Source organism: Takifugu rubripes, chromosome 12, assembly GCF_901000725.2.
Source record: "Takifugu rubripes chromosome 12, fTakRub1.2, whole genome shotgun sequence".
NCBI classification, from domain to species: domain Eukaryota; kingdom Metazoa; phylum Chordata; class Actinopteri; order Tetraodontiformes; family Tetraodontidae; genus Takifugu; species Takifugu rubripes.
Genome location: NC_042296.1, coordinates 5,102,744 through 5,125,288, shown reverse-complemented (window position 1 = coordinate 5,125,288; position 22,545 = coordinate 5,102,744). Strand labels below are relative to the sequence as shown.

Below are 22,545 nucleotides of genomic sequence, written 5' to 3'. Positions count from 1 at the left end.
TTGACCTCTTTACGTAATTCCCTGTTTCCAAACTCGGCAGGGTCACTCTTGTTTACTTTGGTCCACAGTTCTAGCAAATGAATAAAACAAATTAATGCAGTTTAGCATTAGGAAACCATTCAGACTGCAGCCTCCACGTTTGTGTGCTAATCTGGAGTTAATCCATGGCTGTTTAAAAAAAAGATTAAAACCCATTTTAGCTGCAGACTGATAAATGTGGACTTTGATTGTTGGTTGTGCTTTTAAAACATTGGTAGTTGAAAAGGTTATCTTGTCGGGGTTTTTATGCTCAACCAACCAGTAGAAAAGTCAATAATGGGAGGATCGTGCATAAAGGGAACCACAGTGGAGCCCGTCTCCCAGAACTTTGCCTGGCCTCGACAGACTGAACATCGCTGAAGAATGGAAGGATTTCTGATCTCGGTGGTGTTGCTTTCAATGTGCAGCTTCGGCTTCACTCAAGGTACTGACGTCTAAACACATATTTTGTGTGAGCACGTTTACGCACGCGTGGATCATTTTAATCATATAAATGTGTGTTTTTAGGGTGTAGAATGGATCTTCAGAACAATATGGACTTCCCCGGCTCAGACGTAGCACAGGTCTACGCGGCAGATGCTAAACACTGTCAGCAACTTTGCACCGATCATCCTTCCTGCATGTTCTTCGCCTTTATTCGGCCCGACTGGACCCAAGACAATAGGTAGAAAACAAGCAAAAGACTGAAACGGGGGAAGTTCTTAAACTTGAGGCTTTTATCTGCAGGCATTTCTACTGCTACTTTAAGGTTACGGCATCCGGAGAGCCCAAAATCCAGACTCCGATATTTGGTGCAACCTCAGGATATTCTCTCAGATCCTGCACGCCAGAGCTGACAGGTAAGAAAAAAGTCTTTTTTTAAATTAACTGTGTCAGCAGTCACCCTCTCCTAAGTGTAACTTTGGCCGTCATTTCTTTTTCAGAATTTCCGGTTTATCAGAATGTGGACTTTTTGGGAGCAGACTACAAAACACTGTTCGCCGCAAACTATGGGGACTGTCAGAATGTCTGCACAGATGATCCTTTCTGTCAGTTCTTTACTTTTGTAAATGGGGAATTTACACCAGCCAGTATCAGGTAAAACTGCAGATTTTTGTGCTTTTGGATAATTTACATTCTTCTTTTCGGAATAAAGTAGCCATTGCTTAGATGTTCTCCTAATAACGGCCATACTTTTATAAACAAATATATGTCTGTGTAGATTCTCAATCATCCAGGTCATTGTATCCAAGGTAGTTTTCTCTGTCAACTGGACTGGGTTTCTTCTCTTGAAGACGTTTTGCCTTCTATCCAGAAGGCTTCTTCAGTTCTGAAATCGCTGGGGAGAGAGCTTGAAAATATATAGCCCCTGTGGACCATCTGCATGCTAATGATCTGGGTGGTCACCTGAGAGTCTCAAAACACACATTCACACCATTCCAGGAGACCCAGTGACTCACCACCATGTGATCCAGCAGACAAAGGGGAGCCACCTCAACAGAAACTAGGTGAACAACCCGACCAACGACCCTGCTAACGACTCTCAGGTGACCACCCAGATCATTAGCATGCAGATGGTCCACAGGGGCTATATATTTTCAAGCTCTCTCCCCAGCGATTTCAGAACTGAAGAAGCCTTCTAAATAGAAGGCGAAACGTCTTCAAGAGAAGAAACCCAGTCCAGTTGACATAGAAAACTACCGTGGATAAACAAATAAACAAATATACATTTTTATTTATTTATTCAAAAATAGAACTTATCTACAGACCATATTTTGGTTGATTTGCTGTTTGGCTGGGATGGCCCTGTAGGGGGCAGCAGATCATTTCCAGTCTGCCCCTGTTGGTTATCAGTGGAAGTGCAGCCAAAGCTGACTGCAAGGATTCAGATGCGATGGCTCAACAGGGGCTAGAGACCTTTAATGAAATTATTTCCTCTCTCAGGTTTAAGTGCCACCTTAAATACAGTTGGACTGTGCCAAGGCCCCCCGTCATTGCAGCTCTGGCAAATGCCGTGTCTGGATTCTCTAGGAGTATTCAAATGCTTCAGCCCAAATTTGCCGAAGGTGCACAGTCGCAGCATCTGAAAAAATAACTGTACTAGTTGCTGCATCGGCTTTGTTTCCATCATTGCGTCCTCTCTGTTTTGGATAGAGTGCGAAAGAAGCTTGTTTCCTCAAGTTGACATTGCAGGAAAAAACTTTGAGGAGGTGGCGGCCGTGTCTGACAAGCACTGTCAGGTGCTCTGCTCTGCTCACCCACGGTGTACTTACTTCTCTTTTACCAGGTAATGTGAGCCAGATTCAAGCAAATATTTGCTCTTCTTTTCCACCATCACTCACCAATTCTAGTCTATCTATTCATCCTGATATATATAATTTTATAATATATAATTTTTTTAACAGTGAAAGCTTCCGCTGTCATCTGAAGGAGAATCCACTTGAAATGGTGCTGAAGGCTCAAAATGGAGTAACATCTGGGATTCCAGCGCGCGGCTGTCAGCTCGATGACAGTATGTATCACTGAAGGGAAATGAATCCAACTGGGTTCATAAATCAATGAGATTTTGTCATGTAAAATGAACACAAGTGGTGACACTTCTCGGTTTTCACCACTTTTACATCACACCATGATCTACCTGATGGTTTTACGAGTGGTTACCACCTAACCGCATGTTACTGAAGTCAGTGGTATTATTACTGATGTAGTTCTCTCTGCTAACAGCCTGGGTTAGGACCCCTGTGGAAGGAGTGGATTTCAGGGGTGAGGACATTCAATACAAGAAGGTTGACAGTGCAGAAGCGTGTCAGAAAGCCTGTGATGAAGATGATAAATGCCAGTTCTACACATACCTCACAGAACAATTCAACAAACGCGATTACAGGTAATGCATCCGTTGTGCAGCACCGTCAACAAACAAACCAAAAAATTCTATTAAAATTCTGAAACTCTTTGAATGTGTGCTGCAGGCGCCGCTGCTACCTGAAGCGCACCATTACCATCCCTGCTCCTCCTAAAATAGTTAAACTCCAAAATGTCGTGTCGGGGTTCTCCCTCACGGCTGTCCCATGAGGCAAGGCGGTTTCGAACTCATTCCATACTGTAACACGACATTTGAACCACCAGAGGGCAGCAGCGGATCAGTCTACTTCCTGACGAGAAGGATGAAAATGTTACAAATGAAATTAAAATGACACTATACAAAGACGACTGGTTTTATTTATTTAATTTGAATAGAAGGTGGATTGATTTACTATGATAATATGCCACCTATCCCAACCATTTTCTGTTATTAAACCACTAGCGCATGGTAGGCGGGGAAACTCTTAACAGGCCATCTTGAGTGTATTAAGCATTAATTTTAATCCACAAAAGCTGCAGGTCGCTTGTCTCCCTCTTCTGGCAGTCAGAGAAAACAGCACCATAACTCAGACCAGGACTACACCAGTAACATCTGCTGGTTGCGGTAGTATTCTGTGGTGTTTCAGAGCATTTTAAATGTTCATGTTGCCATTTTTCACCTCTTATGATCACTCAGGTTGTACTTTTCAAGCTCCCTGGACACCAGTGTGACCCATTATTGACCGGTAATTGGGCTGTTGTGATGCGTTGTGAGAAATATTAAAAATGAATTAAATATCTGACAAAGAGAGAAAAACGCAAATGTGCACTGGATTGTATGGATGGAACTATCAAGCACATGCTTTTGGGATAGATCCCGATTTAACATGAATGGATCCAGATGTTACTCTGAAGAGAAAAGTGGATGTTTTGGAAGCGCGACCCTGTTACGCTCGAGAGGACTGGCGGTCAAGTGTGGCGGAACCCCAAAGAAGGCAGACAGACACGGGAATTAAAAGTAAACTCAGACGGTTTTAATGAAGCAAAAAGACAGGAGGGAAGAACTAAATGAGGAGAGAGGCCGAGACAAACTATAGGGGGCGTGATGCGGCAGACGAACCAAGTCCGAGATCCAGGGGCGAGAGTCCGTGGGGGAGTCCAAGTGTCCAGAGGCCAGGAGAAATCCGTCCGAGGAAGGGGAAGAGGAAGAGGTCAGAGGAAGAGGGGCTAGGAAGGTTGCAGAGGAGCCGGGGGAGACGCTGGAGAAGGCTGGGAGTCGCTGGAAGACGCAGGGAGACACAGGGAGGCGCTGGGGGGGGGGGTCGCTGGGAGTCGCTGGAAGACGCAGGGAGACACAGAGAGACGCTGGGGGTCGCTGGGGAGCCTGGAGAGATGCTGGGTCGACGGGAAGTGTTGCCAAAACAGTTAGATCAAGCACTGGCCTGAGTGCAGAGGGGCCTTTTATGGGTGCAGAGTCGTTTGGGCGGATTGGGTGCAGCTGAAGGAGAGGGCCCAGGTGGTGGTGGTTGAGCTGATTGCCCAGGAGGAGGTGGGGCCAGAGTAGGAGTCACAACAGTACCCACCCCCCCCTTACGGGAGGCACCGGACGACTGCCCAGGAGCATCCGGGTGGTCTCGGTAGAAGTCTTCGAGGATGGGGGCACCCAGCTCTGGTCTTCCGGGCCGTAACCCACCCAATCCACCAGGTACTGGAAGCCCCTTCCCCGTCGGCGGACCGCCAGCAGCTTGTTTACTCTCCACACCGGCTCTCCGTCCGACAGGACCTGTGGGGGAGGTGGAGTCTGAGCAGGAGGGGACAGGGGGCTGGTGGAGAAGGGTTTAATGAGCGAGACGTGGAAGACCGGGTGAACCTTGAGGGCGGCAGGGAGATCCAAACGGACTGCAGAGGGGTTGATGATGCTGCAGATGGTGTAGGGACCGATGTAGCGGGGGTTCAGCTTTCTGGAGGAAGTCTGCGAGGTCTGGAGGGGCAGGTCCCAGGCCAACAGCCAGACCTTCTGGCCAGGCCGGTAAGCAGGGGCCGGCCTCCTTCGCCGGTTGGCCGAACGCCGGGACTGCTCAGTGGCCCGCAAGATGGCTTTGCGGGCAGCCTTCCAGATGCGCCGACATCGGCGGAGATGGGCCCTGGTAGACGGCACTGCGATCTCCAGCTCCTGCTTGGGGGAACAGAGGGGGTTGGTAGCCCAGGAAACATTGAAAGGGGGACATACCAGTAGCAGAGCTCTCCATGGCGTTGAGGGAGTATTCCACCCACGGCAGGAACTTGGACCAGGAGGCAGGATTGCTGGTGGTCACGCAGCGCAGGGCCGCCTCCAAAGCCTGGTTGGCCCGTTCGGCTTGTCTGTTGGACTGGGGGTGGTACCCAGAGGACAGGCTGACCGTGGCCCCAATCCCCTTGCAGAAGGCCTGCCACACCCTAGAAGTGAATTGGGGGCCACGGTCAGAGACCACGTCAAGGGGGATCCCGTGGAGACGTATGACGTGGGAGACCAGGAGTTCAGCAGTTTCTGCAGCAGAAGGGAGTTTGGGGAGAGCGACAAAGTGGACCCCCTTGGAGAAGCGGTCCACAATGGTCAGGATGGTGTCGTTCCCCTGCGAGACGGGGAGGCCCGTCACAAAATCCAGGGCTATGTGAGACCAGGGTCGACTGGGGACGGGAAGGGGGTGCAGAAGGCCTGCTGGCGAGCGATGGGAGGCCTTGCTACGGGCACAGACCGTGCAGGCGCCCACAAACTCCCGAACATCCTCTTGGAGGTTGGGCCACCAGAAGCGCCGCTGCACAAACTCCGCCGTCCGACGCACGCCAGGATGGCAGGCGAAACAACTGGAGTGGCCCCACTCTAGCACCTGCGGCCGGACGGAGGAAGGCACGAACATTCGGTCCTGAGGCCCGTTCCCAGGATCAGGCTCGTCTCTCTGGGCTTGCTCGACGACCGTCTCGATCGGCCAGGAGATGACCCCTATGACCCGGGCCGGGGGAACGATGGTGTCAGGGTCCCTGGGGGCGCCGGGGAATTCCTCCGGAAACTGGCGGGAGCGGGCATCAGCCCGGATATTCTTGGAACCTGGACGGAAAGTGAGGGTGAAGTCAAACCGACTGAGAGCCCAGCGGCCCTGTCTGGGATTGAGTCTCTTGGCCGTTCTCACATAGGTCAAGTTCTTATGGTCCGACCACACAAGGAACGGGTGCCTTGCTCCCTCCAGCCAGTGTCTCCACTCCACCAAGGCTGCATAGACCGCCAGAAGTTCCCTGTTGCCCACATCGTAATTTCGTTCAGCCGGATCAAAACGGCGGGAAAAGTAGGCACATGGGTGAATCTTCTGGTCTGCCTCGGACCGCTGGGAGAGGACTGCCCCGATGCCCGCGTCCGAAGCATCGACCTCGACGATGAACTGCCGAGCGGGGTCTGGATGGGCGAGCACCGGAGCCGTCGTGAACCTGTCCTTGAGGGCCGAGAAGGCGGTCTCAGCCTCCGGTGTCCAGGTGAAAGGGCGCGAGGTGGAGGTGAGAGCGGAGAGAGGGGCAGCCACTTGGCTGAACCCTTTGATGAACCGCCGGATGAACCCGGCGAACCCAAGGAACCGGCGAAGCTGAGTGCGGTCGGTGGGGCGTGGCCACTCCACCACAGCCTGGATCTTGGCCGGATCTGTGCGCACCCGCCCCTCCTCCACGATGTAGCCGAGGTACCCCCACTGAGGCGGAGTGGAAGACGCACTTCTCAGCTTTGATGAAGAGTCGGTTCTCCAAAAGCCGTTGGAGGACCAGGCGAACATGCTGGTGGTGCTCCTCCATGGTGCGGGAGAAGACCAAGATGTCGTCCAAGTAGACCACCACAAAGACGTTGATCATGTCTCGGAGCACATCGTTGACCAACTCCTAGAAGACGGCGGGGGCGTTGGAGAGGCCGAAGGGCATGACCAGGTATTCGAAGTGCCCGAGGTGAGTGTTGAAGGCGGTCTTCCATTCGTCCCCTTTCCTGATCCGCACCAAGTGGTAAGCGTTGCGGAGGTCCAGCTTGGTGAACACCCGGGCATGAGTGAGAGGCTCGAACGTGGAACTCATAAGGGGAAGAGGGTACTTATTCTTAACTGTGATGTCGTTAAGTTTGCGGAAGTCGATGCAGGGCCTCAGGCCGCCATCCTTCTCGGCTACAAAGAAGAAACCTGCTGCTAAGGGGGATGAAGATGGTCTTATGATACCAGAGGCGAGGGATTCTGTGATGTAATTGCACATCACCTCCTTCTCTGGGATGGAGAGATTGTAAAGTCGACCTGTGGGGTAGGGAGCCCCGGGGAGGAGGTCGATGGGGCAATCATAGGGCCGGTGAGGGGGAAGGGACAGAGCATTGTCCTTACTGAACACTGGGGCTAAATCATGGTAGATAGGGGGAACACCAGTGAGATCCGGGGGAGTGAGCGCGGGCCTGGGATTACTGGATGGAGGGGGCGGAGCGAAGGCAGTTGGCGTGACAGGCCACGCTCCACCCCAGGACCCGACCCGAAGCCCATGAGATGTGGGGGTCGTGCCTTTCCAACCACGGTCTTCCTAACACGAGTGGAGCAGTGGGGGCGTGCAAAACCAGGAAACGTGTACTCTCTATGTGATTACCCGAGAGTGTTAGGGTGAGTGGGATGGTGCGATGCGTGATGTTACCCAGAGAGCGGCCATCGATCGCCTGGGGGGACAGGGAGCGATCGAGAGGAACCAGGGGAACGCCAGCCTGACGCGCGAGAGAAAAGTCCATCAGGGACTCATCAGCCCCAGAGTCAATGAGAACACTCACCGGAATAGACTCCTTATCCCAGGAGAGTGTTGCGGGGAAGAGGCGGTTGTGTTGCTCGGTGGGTTGGGGAATCACAGCTCGGCTCACCAGTACTCCCCCTACTGGTGAGCAGGCCCTTTTGGTCGGACGGGGCAGGCTTTGATGAAATGGCCATTGTTTCCGCAGTACAGGCACAGCTAGTCTCGGAGTCTTTGCTCCCGCTCCTGCCGTGAGAGACGGGATCGGCCGATCTGCATGGGTTCCTCTCCGGCTCTGGGGGAGGAGTGAGCTGGGGATAGTAAGGGGATGTGAGGAGGCGGGGCGGCAGTGCTGGTAGGGGAGAAGTCAGGGGCAGAGGGAGTGCGGTGGGAGAGTTGGCGGTTAGAACCGCCAGCACGTTGGGCGCGCTCCTGGCGGCGCTCCCGTAGTCGTTCATCCATCTGGAGCGAGAGGGTGATCAGCTCGTTGAGTGACGAGGGGCGGTCCCTCACAATCAGGTCCTTGATTGCCTCACTCAGGCCCCGTCGATAGGCGCTACGGAGCGCGGTCTCGCCCCAGCGGCTCTCTGCAGCCAGGATGCGGAACTCAAGGGTGTACTCCGCAACTGACTGTGACCCCTGCTGGAGGGCGAGCAGACGACTCGCGGCGTCTTCACCGTAGGTGGGGTGCTCGAACACTGCCTTGAACTCCCGTCGAAAGGCACTGTAGTCTGAGGAGAGGCGGGGGTCCAGGTCGACGGCAGCTATGGCCCAGCTCAATGCCTTGTCGGCCAGGAGGGAGGTTATAAATCCAACCTTGGCCTCGTCGGAAACAAATCTGGAGGGCTGATGGCGGAAGAGCAGCTCACATTGGTGGAGGAACCCCTTGCCCAGGTCGAAATCCCCGCCGAAAACACGGGGGCTGGCAAGGTTGGGCTCAGCTCGGGGAGAAGGCGGGAGAGATGGTTCTGGTGGAGCAGCCCCGCCGGGGTCGCTGCCTAGCTTCTGCAGAATGGAAGCCAAAACGGTTGCCATGGCAGCCATCTGGTTGGAGAGGGCGGACAGGGTACTGGAGGTGGTCTGGGAGGAGCTCTGGAGCGCGGAAATCTCCCCTTGGATTGTGGGGAAGGCCTTGGTTAGCTCCGACTGAAGGGAGGAGAGCTGGGCAGCGTGGGCCTCCACTCTTCTTTCGAGGGGGGAGGGTAACGTGGGGGTCCTAAGGCCGCCCGGCTGCCCTGGGGTTCCACCTTGACTCATCTTGGCTTGATCTATCTGTTATGCTCGAGAGGACTGGCGGTCAAGTGTGGCGGAACCCCAAAGAAGGCAGACAGACACGGGAATTAAAAGTAAACTCAGACGGTTTTAATGAAGCAAAAAGACAGGAGGGAAGAACTAAATGAGGAGAGAGGCCGAGACAAACTATAGGGGGCGTGATGCGGCAGACGAACCAAGTCCGAGATCCAGGGGCGAGAGTCCGTGGGGGAGTCCAAGTGTCCAGAGGCCAGGAGAAATCCGTCCGAGGAAGGGGAAGAGGAAGAGGTCAGAGGAAGAGGGGCTAGGAAGGTTGCAGAGGAGCCGGGGGAGACGCTGGAGAAGGCTGGGAGTCGCAGGGAGTCGCTGGAAGACGCAGGGAGACACAGGGAGGCGCTGGGGGGGGGGGGGTCGCTGGGAGACCCATTGTTGTTGCATGCTTAAGCTGCATAATTTTTTTTTTTCGCCTCCCATTTGCCAGAAAAAAATGTCCTCGGTCCTGATGATTAAGACGCAAACATTAGGAAACAAACAAATCTGTCCCATTGTTGTGGCGAAGCCAAAGTAAAATTTACGAGATTACGCCACAGACTGAGATGGAAAGTTGTCTAAATCCAAAAATTTAAGTCAAGCAAAAAAGAAATGAAAGAGATAAAAGATAGAAGAAGCGTATTCCACCTGCTGATTTCTCTCACTTTGACTTCCTCTTTGTTTTTGAGCCGCAGAGTGGGTCTTATCCCCCCCCCCCCCCCCCCACACACACACACACACTCTCCTCCTTCCTCTCTTCTCTGTCTCTGTCCTCCTTCGTGGGAATCCCAGAAGAGTGTGACTGGTTGTTCTTCCTGGAAGCTGCGGTGGTGACACTGTCTCCTTCACTCACAGGCTAGAACGGTGCCAGCCAGCCTGTGTGTGAGTGTGTGTGTGTGAGTGCGCTCCATCCAAACATCCCACCACCATCCACATCCATCCAACCACCAGCCAGCCTTGCACGAGAGCCACACCACCACCGTGGTTCGGTCCTGACGCCAGCCCAGAACACTCGCACACACACACCACACACCCACCCACACAAGTGTGTGCCGGCAACAGCCACAAAAGCAAAACAGTCAGCAAGACACGCACACACGGGTGGTGAGCACAGATGGGTAAGTGTTTTTTTTTTCAGGTCAGGGTAAATAATTCAAACTGGTCTGCACTTTCTAAGATCAGCTGTCATTTTGAATCCAAATATTTAAGACTGGGATCTATTTTCCATTTCAGACTGGGATCTTTGACCTCTTTACGTAATTCCCTGTTTCCAAACTCGGCAGGGTCACTCTTGTTTACTTTGGTCCACAGTTCTAGCAAATGAATAAAACAAATTAATGCAGTTTAGCATTAGGAAACCATTCAGACTGCAGCCTCCACGTTTGTGTGCTAATCTGGAGTTAATCCATGGCTGTTTAAAAAAAAATTAAAACCCATTTTAGCTGCAGACTGATTAATGTGGACTTTGATTGTTGGTTGTGCTTTTAAAACATTGGTAGTTGAAAGGGTTATCTTGTCGGGGTTTTTATGCTCAACCAACCAGTAGAAAAGTCAATAATGGGAGGATCGTGCATAAAGGGAACCACAGTGGAGCCCGTCTCCCAGAACTTTGCCTGGCCTCGACAGACTGAACATTAGTGATGGGACGATGATACCTCAAGGAGTGTATTGACACACTACACAAACTGTGTCGGCACTGTATTGATACGGTGTTGGTCACCCACTAGTGACCCCTGCAGTAGTTATAAAATGATTGCAAGTAAAGGAATTCCTTGTTTGCTAAACTGAGTTGGTATGTAAAATATAGCAAATTTGAGTTACAATTCAGAGTTACATTTTTTTTTGGAGTGTCTTTGCTCCAAGGCGATTTCTCCTCTTAAACACCAGCTCCCCAGCCTTAGAAAATACTCTTTCACACGGTGCAGATGACGATGGTGAGCAGAGAGTTTTAAGTGCAAGTTGATGCAGATGTGGATATGTTTTCTGGTGCTCTCACGAGTATCTGCCAATTCTCCATTGCCATGCCGAGCTCTATAATGCCTCAGCATTGATGAAGTGCTCTTATTGATGTAAGATAGCTCTGTGGAGCAGAGCCGACACTTCACCTACAATAACATAAAAAGTTACAAACAATTCAAACCTCTTACTAGAACAGAGTAAAAACTAAGGTGGCGCATTGCATTCACTTGTTAAAAAAATAGACACCCTATAAAATGAATAAAGCAACTGTAAGGCTCTTTAACTGACTATCATATGTATCACAGGTCATTCACTTGATAAACTGATAAAGTGAGTGCAATGCGCCACCGTTAAAAATTGTATACAACAGTAAACAATGCTCAAAGGAGAAAAAGATTTCCCTTGTTTGGAGTCACAAGATCAAAATTATTCCACACTGGGGAAAACTTCTTAGAACGATCCATAATTGCGCAACTGCAAAACTCCATCCAACAAACCCGCGACATGTCGATCCAGTTTGTTTCCTTATAAACACACTTTGACGCGACACACTCAAACAATACAAGTCCTGTATCGGTCACGTGATTCTTTGTTAAAGCGATACACGCACCGATACGGGGTTTCACTCCTGAGCTCTCGGCAGTGTTGACGCACCAGTGTCGCTCGTCCCATCACTACTGAACATCGCTGAAGAATGGAAGGATTTCTGATCTCGGTGGTGTTGCTTTCAATGTGCAGCTTCGGCTTCACTCAAGGTACTGACGCCTAAACACATATTTTGTGTGAGCACGTTTACGTACGCGTGGATCATTTTAATCATATAAATGTGTGTTTTCAGGGTGTAGAATGGCTCTTCAGAACAATATGGACTTCCCCGGCTCAGACGTAGCACGGGTCTACGCGTCAGATGCTAAACACTGTCAGCAACTTTGCACCGATCATCCTTCCTGCATGTTCTTCACCTTTGTTCGGCCCGACTGGACCCGAGACAATAGGTAGAAAACAAGCAAAAGACTGAAACGGGGGAAGTTCTTAAACTTGAGGCTTTTATCTGCAGGCATTTCTACTGCTACTTTAAGGTTACGGCATCCGGAGAGCCCAAAATCCAGACTCCGATATTTGGTGCAACCTCAGGATATTCTCTCAGATCCTGCACGCCAAAGCTGACAGGTAAGAAAAAAGTCTTATTTTAAATTAACTGTGTCAGCAGTCACCCTCTCCTAAGTGTAACTTTGGCCGTCATTTCTTTTTCAGAATTTCCGGTTTATCAGAATGTGGACTTTTTGGGAGCAGACTACAAAACACTGTTCACCACAAACTATGGGGACTGTCAGAGTGTCTGCACAGATGATCCTTTCTGTCAGTTCTTTACTTTTGTAAATGGGGAATATAGACAAGAAAATATCAGGTAAAACTGCAGATTTTTGTGCTTTTGGATAATTTACATTCTTCTTTTGGGAATAAAGTAGCCATTGCTTAGATGTTCTCCTAATAACGGCCATACTTTTATAAACAAATATATGTCTGTGTAGATTCTCAATCATCCAGGTCATTGTATCCAAGGTAGTTTTCTCTGTCAACTGGACTGGGTTTCTTCTCTTGAAGACGTTTTGCCTTCTATCCAGAAGGCTTCTTCAGTTCTGAAATTGCTGGGGAGAGAGCTTGAAAATATATAGCCCCTGTGGACCATCTGCATGCTAATGATCTGGGTGGTCACCTGAGAGTCTCAAAACAAACATTCACACCATTCCAGGAGACCCAGTGACTCACCACCATGTGATCCAGCAGACAAAGGGGAGCCACCTCAACAGAAACTAGGTGAACAACCCGACCAACGACCCTGCTAACGACTCTCAGGTGACCACCCAGATCATTAGCATGCAGATGGTCCACAGGGGCTATATATTTTCAATGGCTCAACAGGGGCTAGAGACCTTTAATGAAATTATTTCCTCTCTCAGGTTTAAGTGCCACCTTAAATACAGTTGGACAGTGCCAAGGCCCCCCGTCATTGCAGCTCTGGCAAATGTCGTGTCTGGATTCTCTAGGAGTATTCAAATGCTTCAGCCCAAATTTGCCGAAGGTGCACAGTCGCAGCATTTGAAAAAATAACTGTACTAGTTGCTGCATCGGCTTTGTTTCCATCATTGCGTCCTCTCTGTTTTGGATAGAGTGCGAAAGAAGCTTGTTTCCTCAAGTTGACATTGCAGGAAAAAACTTTGAGGAGGTGGCGGCCGTGTCTGACAAGCACTGTCAGGTGCTCTGCTCTGCTCACCCACGGTGTACTTACTTCTCTTTTACCAGGTAATGTGAGCCAGATTCAAGCAAATATTTGCTCTTCTTTTCCACCATCACTCACCAATTCTAGTCTATCTATTCATCCTGATATATATAATTTTATAATATATAATTTTTTTTTAACAGTGAAAGCTTCCGCTGTCATCTGAAGGAGAATCCACTTGAAATGGTGCTGAAGGCTCAAAATGGAGTAACATCTGGGATTCCAGCGCGCGGCTGCCAGCTCGATGACAGTATGTATCACTGAAGGGAAATGAATCCAACTGGGTTCATAAATCAATGAGATTTTGTCATGTAAAATGAACACAAGTGGTGACACTTCTCGGTTTTCACCACTTTTACATCACACCATGATCTACCTGATGGTTTTACGAGTGGTTACCACCTAACCGCATGTTACTGAAGTCAGTGGTATTATTACTGATGTAGTTCTCTCTGCTAACAGCCTGGGTTAGGACCCCTGTGGAAGGAGTGGATTTCAGGGGTGAGGACATTCAAAACAGGATGGTTGACAGTGCAGAAGCGTGTCAGAAAGCCTGTGATGAAGATGATAAATGCCAGTTCTACACATACCTCACAGAACAATTCATCAATCGCGATTACAGGTAATGCATCCGTTGTGCAGCACCGTCAACAACAAACAAACCAAAAAATTCTATTAAAATTCTGAAACTCTTTTTGAATGTGTGCTGCAGGCGCCGCTGCTTCCTGAAGCGCACCATTACCATCCCTGCTCCTCCTAAAATAGTTAAACTCCAAAATGTCGTGTCGGGGTTCTCCCTCACGGCTGTCCCATGAGGCAAGGCGGTTTCGAACTCATTCCATACTGTAACACGACATTTGAACCACCAGAGGGCAGCAGCGGATCAGTCTACTGCCTGACGAGAACGATGAAAATGATGTTACAAATGAAATTAAAATGACACTATACAAAGACGACTGGTTTTATTTATTTATTTAATTTGAATAGAAGGTGGATTGATTTTCTATGATAATATGCCACCTATTCCAACCATTTTCTGTTATTAAACCACTAGCGCATGGTAGGCGGGGAAACTCTTAACAGGCCATCTTGAGTGTATTAAGCATTAATTTTAATCCACAAAAGCTGCAGGTCGCTTGTCTCCCTCTTCTGGCAGTCAGAGAAAACAGCACCATAACTCAGACCAGGACTACACCAGCAACATCTGCTGGTTGCGGTAATATTCTGTGGTGTTTCAGAGCATTTTAAATGTTCATGTTGCCATTTTTCACCTCTTATGATCACTCGGGTTGTACTTTTCAAGCTCCCTGGACACCAGTGTGACCCATTATTGACCGGTAATTGGGCTGTTGTGATGCGTTGCGAGAAATATTAAAAATGAATTAAATATCTGACAAAGAGAGAAAAACGCAAACCTGCGCTGGATTGTATGGATGGAACTATCAAGCACATGCTTTTGGGATAGATCCCGATTTAACATGAATGGATCCAGATGTTACTCTGAAGAGAAAAGTGGATGTTTTGGAAGCGCGACCCATTGTTGTTGCATGCTTAAGCTGCATAATATATTTTTTTCGCCTCCCATTTGCCAGAAAAAAATGTCCTCGGTCCTGATGATTAACACGCAAACATTAGGAAACAAACAAATCTGTCCCATTGTTGTGGCGAAGCCAAAGTAAAATTTACGAGATTACGCCACAGACTGAGATGGAAAGTTGTCTAAATCCAAAAACTTAAGTCAAGCAAAAAAGAAATGAAAGAGATAAAAGATAGAAGAAGCGTATTCCACCTGCTGATTTCTCTCACTTTGACTTCCTCTTTGTTTTTGAGCCGCAGAGTGGGTCTTATCCCCCCCCCCCACACACACACACACTCTCCTCCTTCCTCTCTTCTCTGTCTCTGTCCTCCTTCGTGGGAATCCCAGAACAGTGTGACTGGTTGTTCTTCCTGGAAGCTGCGGTGGTGACACTGTCTCCTTCACTCACAGGCTAGAACGGTGCCAGCCAGCCTGTGTGTGAGTGTGTGTACGTATATGCGTGTGCATGTGTGTGCGCTCCATCCAAACATCCCACCACCGTCCACATCCATCCAACCACCAGCCAGCCTTGCACGAGAGCCTCACCACCACCGTGGTTCGGTCCTGACGCCAGCCCAGAACACTCGCACACACACACCACACACCCACCCACACAAGTGTGTGCCGGCAACAGCCACAAAAGCAAAACAGTCAGCAAGACACGCACACACGGGTGGTGAGCACGTGAGACAGCCTCCGGCACACACCAGCACACTCACTCGCATAAACAATATTCACTCTGTGGAACACACGCATTTCAGGACCGCAGACCACAGACATGGCATCCTGAAGTAGATCAAAGCTTTCGCCGGCAGTAAACACACACACACACACACACACACACACACACACACACACACACACACACACACACACACACACACACACACCACACACACACGCACGCATACACACACTGCTTTCATCCTGATGGAGCCGTTTGAGTGAAGTGCTGCACAATTATGTTGAATTTCTTGAGCAACAACTGTCATTCATCTGCACCGGGGGGGCTTTTCTTATTCATCCCCTCTCTGATTCACACTCTTTCTCAGTTCTTCCCGTCTCCCCCTAAAACCCCAACTGCCTCTCACCACCCTGGTATTGGACGGCTACGCCAAATCAGTCATCAAACCGCAGCCCTGCGGCTCCTCTTCCTCCATTTGCCTCCTCTCAGTTCTTGTATCTACCCCCCTCGCCCACCCCTGTTGTCGAGGAGACAGTTGCAGAGAAGATATCTGCTGGTGCGCCACAAAATTGGAGAGACGGGAGGAAGATGCCCGGGATAAAACCCGGGCAAAGCTAATTACAGAGTGCTGCCAATTAGACAGCAAAGTGATGGGTCTGTTTGCCTCCCGGCGGCCTCCCAAAACACACCACCCGCTCCCGCCGTGTTTATCCTCCGCTGCCGCAAGACCGCAGTTCCCATCAGCCATCACTGGAGACAGTTTAAATACTGAGGTGGTTATGGATGGGGAACTTGTAAGCCAAGCTAATATGGACGAGTGGCTAACAGCTATGTGTGCACTTCCTGTGACATTTTGCTTGCATTCACATGCTCCTGAGTGTGGACCCAGGCGTACCAGACACACCTGATTTCTAATACCACAGAAGAAGTTTGAGTGGAAGAGGGAGTTTGATTTGAGGTGGAGCACCAGGTATTCATCTACACGCATTTCTGTGACACTTAAAAACAAAAATTTGCACGTTTTGAAAATGTTATGTTTGTGGTGACCTTCATGTGGTTAGCAAAAAAAAATTAAAAAATTAGCTACTTGGCGTGAGATGAGGTCCTATTAAAAGGCAACAGCTCGTGCCACACGTGCTGTGAAAGTTTGAAAAAGATCCAAATCATAAAAAAAAGACAAAGTCTACATTCCGGAGTCATTCCCAAGCCACAAAGTGCATGTCTTCCAAATCGATGCGGAATATTCTAACTTAAAAATTGATTCTAAGCCAGCGGAATGATATGAACACAGAAACTTATGGCAAGGATAAAGAAAACACGTGAGCGTGAAGGAGGTAAAGGCACTTGGTTTTTATATAGACCTCTGTCAAACATTCTTGAATTCATTTAGTCAACAGAATAAAAGTATGGAAAAACAATCACAGTAAGAAGTCAGTAAAAATCATTCCGTTGATATTTTCATATATATATATGGCTCTGTTGAAATCTGTACATGTGTATTGTTTGCATCCTTATTTTCTTTCACATTCCTTTGTTATTCCTCTATATGATTGTTTTTGATTATCTGAAACTCAACTCCCGGTCTAATATGGCTTTTGGAGTCCGTCAATGCGAAGAGAACCATAAAGGTTTCAACAATTCTACCATATTTGCTACGTGGTGCACGTGTGAGCTGCATACCCGACACACTGAGTCTAATTATTGATCGGAACGAGAGTCGACCTTCAGAAAGCCCCGATTTCTGTCCCCCATCCCAGGACCGGCTTGGCTGCTCTGTTGCTGATTCCCCTGCGCTGAGCTGTGGGAGACCCCAAAGGTGCAAAGGGCCTGAAAGAGACTTGGAGGGGGTCAGAGGAGGATGAGGAAGAGGAGGAGGAAGGAGAGGAAGAGGACAGGAGACTGAGAGGAGAAGCCCTGTTGGCGCTGTGAGGGGATGGTTGGGTGGGCCTCGACAGGCCGAGCGCTGGTGATGCCGTGAGGGGCGGGACCCTGTGGACGGTGGCCAGAGCTGCAGGTGGGAGGAGTGCCTGCCCGCACCCGCTCAGCGGGGCGATGCCGAGGGTGGGGGGCGACGGATAGCTCCCCAGCAAGGCCAGATCCCTGCGTCCTCCGGGGAAGGGAGGTGAGGGGGAGGCCTGAGAGGTGGGGGAGATCTGGGGGAAGGAAGCCCAGGGCCAAGGAGGAAAGGGCAGGATGGATGCCGGTGGCGACTGAAGGTGAAGGGGGTCCAGCTCGCTTGCACAGTGGGAGAGGTGGGACACCAGGCGCGCTCCAATGGGGTCTGTGGAGTCCCCGTCGAGGGAGCTGAGGTACCGCACCACCTCGCCAACACACTCTCTGAAGCCCAGAGTCCTGTAGTCGACCGCCAGGGCCCTCGCGTCGAAGTAACCTGAGAGCCAGACAAAAACATCCCTGCTAACCATCACAGAAGGCTTTTTTTCCCTAAACATCTCGACGGGAGGTAGACGCAAACTGCAGTTTCTAACAATAGGAGTCTATTTTCTTTTGCACCCGCACTGGCAATAACATGAAGAAAGCACAAACCTTTCCCCCCCACAGCATGGAGCAGTTTCAGGTGGTCCACGGTCATCTGAAGGATCTCCGCTTTCTCCAGCTTAGACGAGCCCTGTTTGATGAAGCAAGATTATTTTGGGCCCGGGCCCCAGAAGCAACAATAACAATGATAGTAGTAATAATACCTGCTTCTCAAAGGCACTTGGCACCAGTCTCCTGAGCTCGGACAGGCTGTGGTTGATCCGATCGCGCCGTCTCTTCTCGATGATCTGAGCAGCAAAGCGGAGAGACGGTCAGAGCCGATAAACAGAATTTAAAACAAACAAACAAACAAAATCCCCCATAATCTACTCACTCCTCGTCTTTTCTTTCGGGCCAGGATCTGTGACGCGCTGCCGGGAGACACGGAACCTGTGACAGTGCTGACAGAGAAGGGAGACGGGTGAGACGGGGAGGGGGAGAGGACTGGCACGGAGACACATGGTGCCTTTGATGCTGCCGCATATTGTTATCATTACCCGCCTTTAATGCGACACAGGCAGGATGGCACATCAGCTCCCTCCGATCTAATTTGTGAGTCGGTGCCCCGGAGAGACGGGAGGACGAGTTTGCTTTGGTTTCATGCCTTTCTGGACATTAGCTTGAGTGAAATGACATGCTGTTCTCCTTTCAAACACTTTTAGAGAGATGATTGCGTAGCCCGCGGGGCCAGGGCCTGCACCCACAGAAGATTCCTGCATGCAGCACGACGAGAGCTCCTCCGAGTCTCGCCACTCAATATGGATCGTGTTTGTTTGCCCGCTCTCATCTTACAGGCCCTGACAGCTCGGAGTTCCCTCCACCAGAGGGACGATTCGCCCTCTATTAGATTTGAAAACTTGAAAGCCAACAATTTGGCCGTGTGCTTTTGTTTAGGTCCACGTTTGATGGGGTTCGAGGAGGCCACGCCGCGCTCTGCTTGCGTGTCACACGGCAATTTGATTTATCCAAGGCGTCTTTAGTGTTCCTGCTCTGTTTTGTGTGATGTAACCGCCGCCGCTGTGAAAGGGTCCGCGCACGAGGCAACGCTCTCGCCACTTTAACTGAAAGGAAAAGTAACTAGCAAACTTGGAAAAATGCATGCAGCTCTTGTCTTTGGCTCACAGTCCAGCTGTTAAAAGAGTGGTTAAATGTTTTTTCTGTATTTCTGCTTCTCATTCTAGCCGTTTAATTTGTCCTTTAACTTCCTAAATATCACAAACAAACTACCATTACTGTTAAAATGTTAACTAATGATGTTGGCAATTCCCCCATACATTGAAAATAATTTATTGATTCCGACACACCAAATTGTAAAAAGCTGTGATTTTGTGATGCTGCTTCCTTTTTTCTGCCTTTTCTATGAAAGAAATCTTAAATTTATACCTTAATTTAATAATGCATTAACATTAAGACATATACATTTTGATTTATATATAAATTTATCTTAAAAACATTAAATACATGTAAATTCAGATGAATTTAATCCTGAATTTAGCAAGACAAATTATTACTAAATTAGTAAAACTAATATCTGGGATAAAAAAAAAATAATAAAATAGATTTGGCACAGTTTAAATGTGAAGTTAGGGTCAGTTTCAGGAAGCAACTCAGAAAAAAATTAAATAACAAAAAGCATTTATAATTAAAATCAGTTTGAGCGACACTTTAGATCCACCAGTTTAAACACTGAAAATGCAGGTTTTAAAACTGGACTGGGATTCATTTTGGTGTAAAACGTGTCATTCAGTTGCCCTTGAACGTGTTTACTGTGGTTTTTGCCTCCAAACAACTGCAGTTTCCTTCAGGATGCTCACCAAAAACTGTCCTCCTGTCCTACGTCGATGAACTCGTCCGTGTCGGAGTCTGGCGAGCTGTAGTCCTGAGGTCTCTTCATGTCTCTGACCTGTCCTCAGATGGACGGAGGAAAGACTTGATGGGCTGAAGTGCGGCCGCTCCCTCTGCTCGGAGGTACTGGTGACCGTCTCCCCTCTCAACAAAGTTTTTCCTCTGTGCCTCTTTGCTCCTTATCACCTATAAAATCCTTCTTGTCTGCAGAACCCTCTTGTCACTTGTCTGTTTTTTCTTGTTTCTTCATCTGTCCTTCCCTCTATGACTCAGCAGTGCCACTCGGTCGACCCCCGGGGGCCCATGGCAACTATGAAATTTCCTGCCTGCTCCAGTCTTTTGGTCTATCTCTGACACCCAATCACAGCCTCTTAATCTCTCGTGCGCTGTTATTTCTCCCCCGGCTCGCTCTGTCACAGCCTCACAGTGACAAAGTAAAGTTAGGGCAGGGTTGCCAGTTTGGACTCCTCCCCCCTTTTTAATTTGGCCCTCCCTGGTGTGTCAGCCTCCCTCCCATCCACCAGCCTTCCAGCACTTCCCTCTGTCCTCCTCAGTCAATTAGCCCCCGAAAGCATCTTCCTGCCTTCCTTCTGCCCTTGTGAAGCCGTTGCTTATGTTGCCGTGGGGGCGATGGCGGCGGGGAGGCGGGTACGAGCGAGGTGAGTGTGGGAACGGTGGGCATCATCTGCAAGTGAGGGGGGGGTGACCTTGAGAACCTAACACTAATAGGTGTAATTTATCCAGAAATTCAGGATGTTCTGCATATACCCCCCCGCTTCCTTTTTTTATTTTTTTTTGCATTATTCTAAGCTATCTAGTAACGCCGCCAAGTGAGGACCGGAAGGCCAATAAGCAACTTTAATGGCCGTCCTTCCTCTGCAGACTTTTAATCATCACAAGAAATTGCTGAAGAGTGCGCAGCCCTGTTGAATTATCCCGAAGACAAAACAGCAAAAAATGCCAAATAGTTTTGACAGTTTATTGATTTTTGGCCTGATATTTTTCTTTTACTGTTCTAAAAGCTGCAGCGTTACACCCTCTTCTGTCGTTCTCCCCGCGGATCGGTCTCGAAAACGCAGCGTGTAGGAGCGTCACTCCTCCTGAAGAGGAGGCCGCGCGTGCCAGGAGAGCAGGTAAAAGGTCAAGAGGGGAACAAACCCATGAGTGTCTGAACATCTGAGCTCTTCACCGGACAAGATAGCAGCATCTCACACACAAACGCACGCCTTCCTCGCAGCGTCAGCCGGGCTGCCTTGCCGTGCACCGTGGGAAGCTCGCTGCGAGCGATCGCCATGGAAACTATAGAAACATGAAGCCCAGGCGCCCGTTATTATATGTGTGTGTGTGTGTGTGTATGTAAGAGTGGTGGCATGCCCCCTTTCACACAATGCCCAGCTGAGAGTGCAGCTTCCTGCCTGGCAGACTGGAAGGGTGTGTTTAAACACACAATGCGTTTGGGTGAGATCTGTGTGTTCTGAGTTTGGACTTCCAGCTTGTGAACAAAACTCCCTCTGATTTATTAGATTTATTCCATTTTGGTCGGCGCGTTTCTTTGTATAATTTGAGATGATTCCTCTTTTTTTGGTCGTCCTGCCCCCCATTTATCTCACTCGCATCGGATTTGATTTCAACATATCATACAAGCGATAAAGTGGAACCATGTGCGCGCGTGTATGTTTGTAATACCAAGTGTCAGCTGTAGGACCATCACCAGGAGGCGGGTTTTAATGTGGTGAGGATGACAGAAAAGAGGAATCCCTCTCTTCTTCTGTCTTATATATCCTTTCCTTACCGAACATCCCTCCATTCGAATCTGGAGCTGATTTCAGCATTTAAAAAGAGGGAAAAAAGACATTTATGAAGTCAGGCTTCAGTCTCGTTTCTATTGTTATTTTTATCACCCGCCCAGCGTGTTTTTTTCCCCCTTTTTTAATGAAATCATTCTGGTTGGGCTCTTTTTTTCACCACACGCACCATTATGATGCAAGCCTTGCTTTTGAAAAGAGAAATCACACAATGAGAGGATGCAATTAGACACGATTAAACAAGTAATTTAATCTTGGTTATGATGGAGTGTGTGTGTGAGAGGAGACATCGAAGAAGAGACGTGGAAAGAGAGAGAGGAAGAGAGAGAAAGCTGGCACCGCTTGACGGGATGGAATTCTGGGAGATTTCTGGCGATCTTGGTCGGCCACTTCAAGTCCTCTCCCTCCAATCCCTCCAAAGCCACAACAAGGCTACGTTCTTCACTGAAATTAACTCATACTTTTACAATTTGCGCACACACGCACACATGTTCAAGTGGAATATCATGACACACGAGCCATTAACTGACTCATTCGAGCACAACAAAACAGACAAGAATGTGTGTACACCTACATTTATAATGCACAAACACTCGCTTGTGGCTGTTGCTGTTGCCTGGTGGCGCGTTTGAAGCTATTTTTCTCTGTTGAGAACATCCTAGCGTGGGTGTTCGAAGTTACCTGCTGCAAAAAAACAAACAAATGTCAGCGTCTCTGTTCAAATACAAAAGCCAAAAAATAATCCAGTTTCTATAGTTTGTGACAAAAACCCAGTCCTTGTTTTATAGGACACTGAAACCTCCAAAAGTATGCAAGAAAAACACAGGATGTTCTCATTTTACCACATAAAAATACCCTTATTTCTGCATATTTGTTTTATAAATGCATAAGGTGCAGTTTGTTAATTACAATGGTTAATGTTTTAAATCTGATTTTTAAATGAAAATCTATCTTGTTT

General features: G+C 48.9%; 3 protein-coding genes across 3 annotated transcripts; 2 read left to right on the top strand and 1 right to left on the bottom strand.

Moving 5' to 3' along the window:
- Positions 1 to 302: 302 nt before the first annotated feature.
- On the top strand, positions 303 to 3,225 carry LOC101079225 (coagulation factor XI-like). Its single transcript, XM_029845022.1, has 9 exons — positions 303 to 463; positions 547 to 703; positions 766 to 878; positions 963 to 1,116; positions 1,963 to 2,084; positions 2,173 to 2,305; positions 2,424 to 2,530; positions 2,743 to 2,902; positions 2,988 to 3,225. The coding sequence occupies exons 1-9, from the start codon at positions 403 to 405 to the stop codon at positions 3,088 to 3,090; spliced, it is 1,110 nt and encodes a 369-aa protein (XP_029700882.1). The 5' UTR covers positions 303 to 402; the 3' UTR covers positions 3,091 to 3,225.
- Positions 3,226 to 10,458: 7,233 nt separating this feature from the next.
- Positions 10,459 to 14,094, top strand: LOC115251705 (coagulation factor XI-like). Its single transcript, XM_029845021.1, has 10 exons — positions 10,459 to 10,534; positions 11,544 to 11,615; positions 11,699 to 11,855; positions 11,918 to 12,030; positions 12,115 to 12,268; positions 12,822 to 12,943; positions 13,032 to 13,164; positions 13,285 to 13,391; positions 13,604 to 13,763; positions 13,854 to 14,094. The coding sequence occupies exons 2-10, from the start codon at positions 11,555 to 11,557 to the stop codon at positions 13,954 to 13,956; spliced, it is 1,110 nt and encodes a 369-aa protein (XP_029700881.1). The 5' UTR covers positions 10,459 to 10,534; positions 11,544 to 11,554; the 3' UTR covers positions 13,957 to 14,094.
- Positions 14,095 to 16,740: 2,646 nt separating this feature from the next.
- Positions 16,741 to 20,248, bottom strand: heyl (hes related family bHLH transcription factor with YRPW motif like). The gene is made up of 5 exons (XM_029845025.1): positions 19,752 to 20,248; positions 18,272 to 18,338; positions 18,102 to 18,185; positions 17,947 to 18,028; positions 16,741 to 17,791 (listed from the first exon to the last, which is right to left on the bottom strand). Exons 1-5 carry the CDS (start codon positions 19,829 to 19,831, stop codon positions 17,127 to 17,129), a joined length of 978 nt encoding a protein of 325 aa, XP_029700885.1. The 5' UTR covers positions 19,832 to 20,248; the 3' UTR covers positions 16,741 to 17,126.
- Between the last annotated feature and the right edge of the window lie 2,297 nt (positions 20,249 to 22,545).

Excerpts from the sequence above, each read along its gene's own strand:
- LOC101079225 (XM_029845022.1), top strand. The coding sequence starts at position 403 with ATGGAAGGATTTCTGATCTCGGTGGTGTTGCTTTCAATGTGCAGCTTC. Across the intron at positions 464-546 it reads CAGCTTCGGCTTCACTCAAG|GGTGTAGAATGGATCTTCAG; the intron begins GTACTGACGTCT and ends GTGTGTTTTTAG. Across the intron at positions 879-962 it reads CTGCACGCCAGAGCTGACAG|AATTTCCGGTTTATCAGAAT; the intron begins GTAAGAAAAAAG and ends TTTCTTTTTCAG.
- heyl (XM_029845025.1), bottom strand. The coding sequence starts at position 19,831 with ATGAAGAGACCTCAGGACTACAGCTCGCCAGACTCCGACACGGACGAG. Across the intron at positions 18,339-19,751 it reads GGACAGGAGGACAGTTTTTG|CACTGTCACAGGTTCCGTGT; the intron begins GTGAGCATCCTG and ends CTTCTCTGTCAG. Across the intron at positions 17,792-17,946 it reads CCATGCTGTGGGGGGGAAAG|GTTACTTCGACGCGAGGGCC; the intron begins GTTTGTGCTTTC and ends TCTGGCTCTCAG.
- LOC115251705 (XM_029845021.1), top strand. The coding sequence starts at position 11,555 with ATGGAAGGATTTCTGATCTCGGTGGTGTTGCTTTCAATGTGCAGCTTC. Across the intron at positions 11,616-11,698 it reads CAGCTTCGGCTTCACTCAAG|GGTGTAGAATGGCTCTTCAG; the intron begins GTACTGACGCCT and ends GTGTGTTTTCAG. Across the intron at positions 12,031-12,114 it reads CTGCACGCCAAAGCTGACAG|AATTTCCGGTTTATCAGAAT; the intron begins GTAAGAAAAAAG and ends TTTCTTTTTCAG.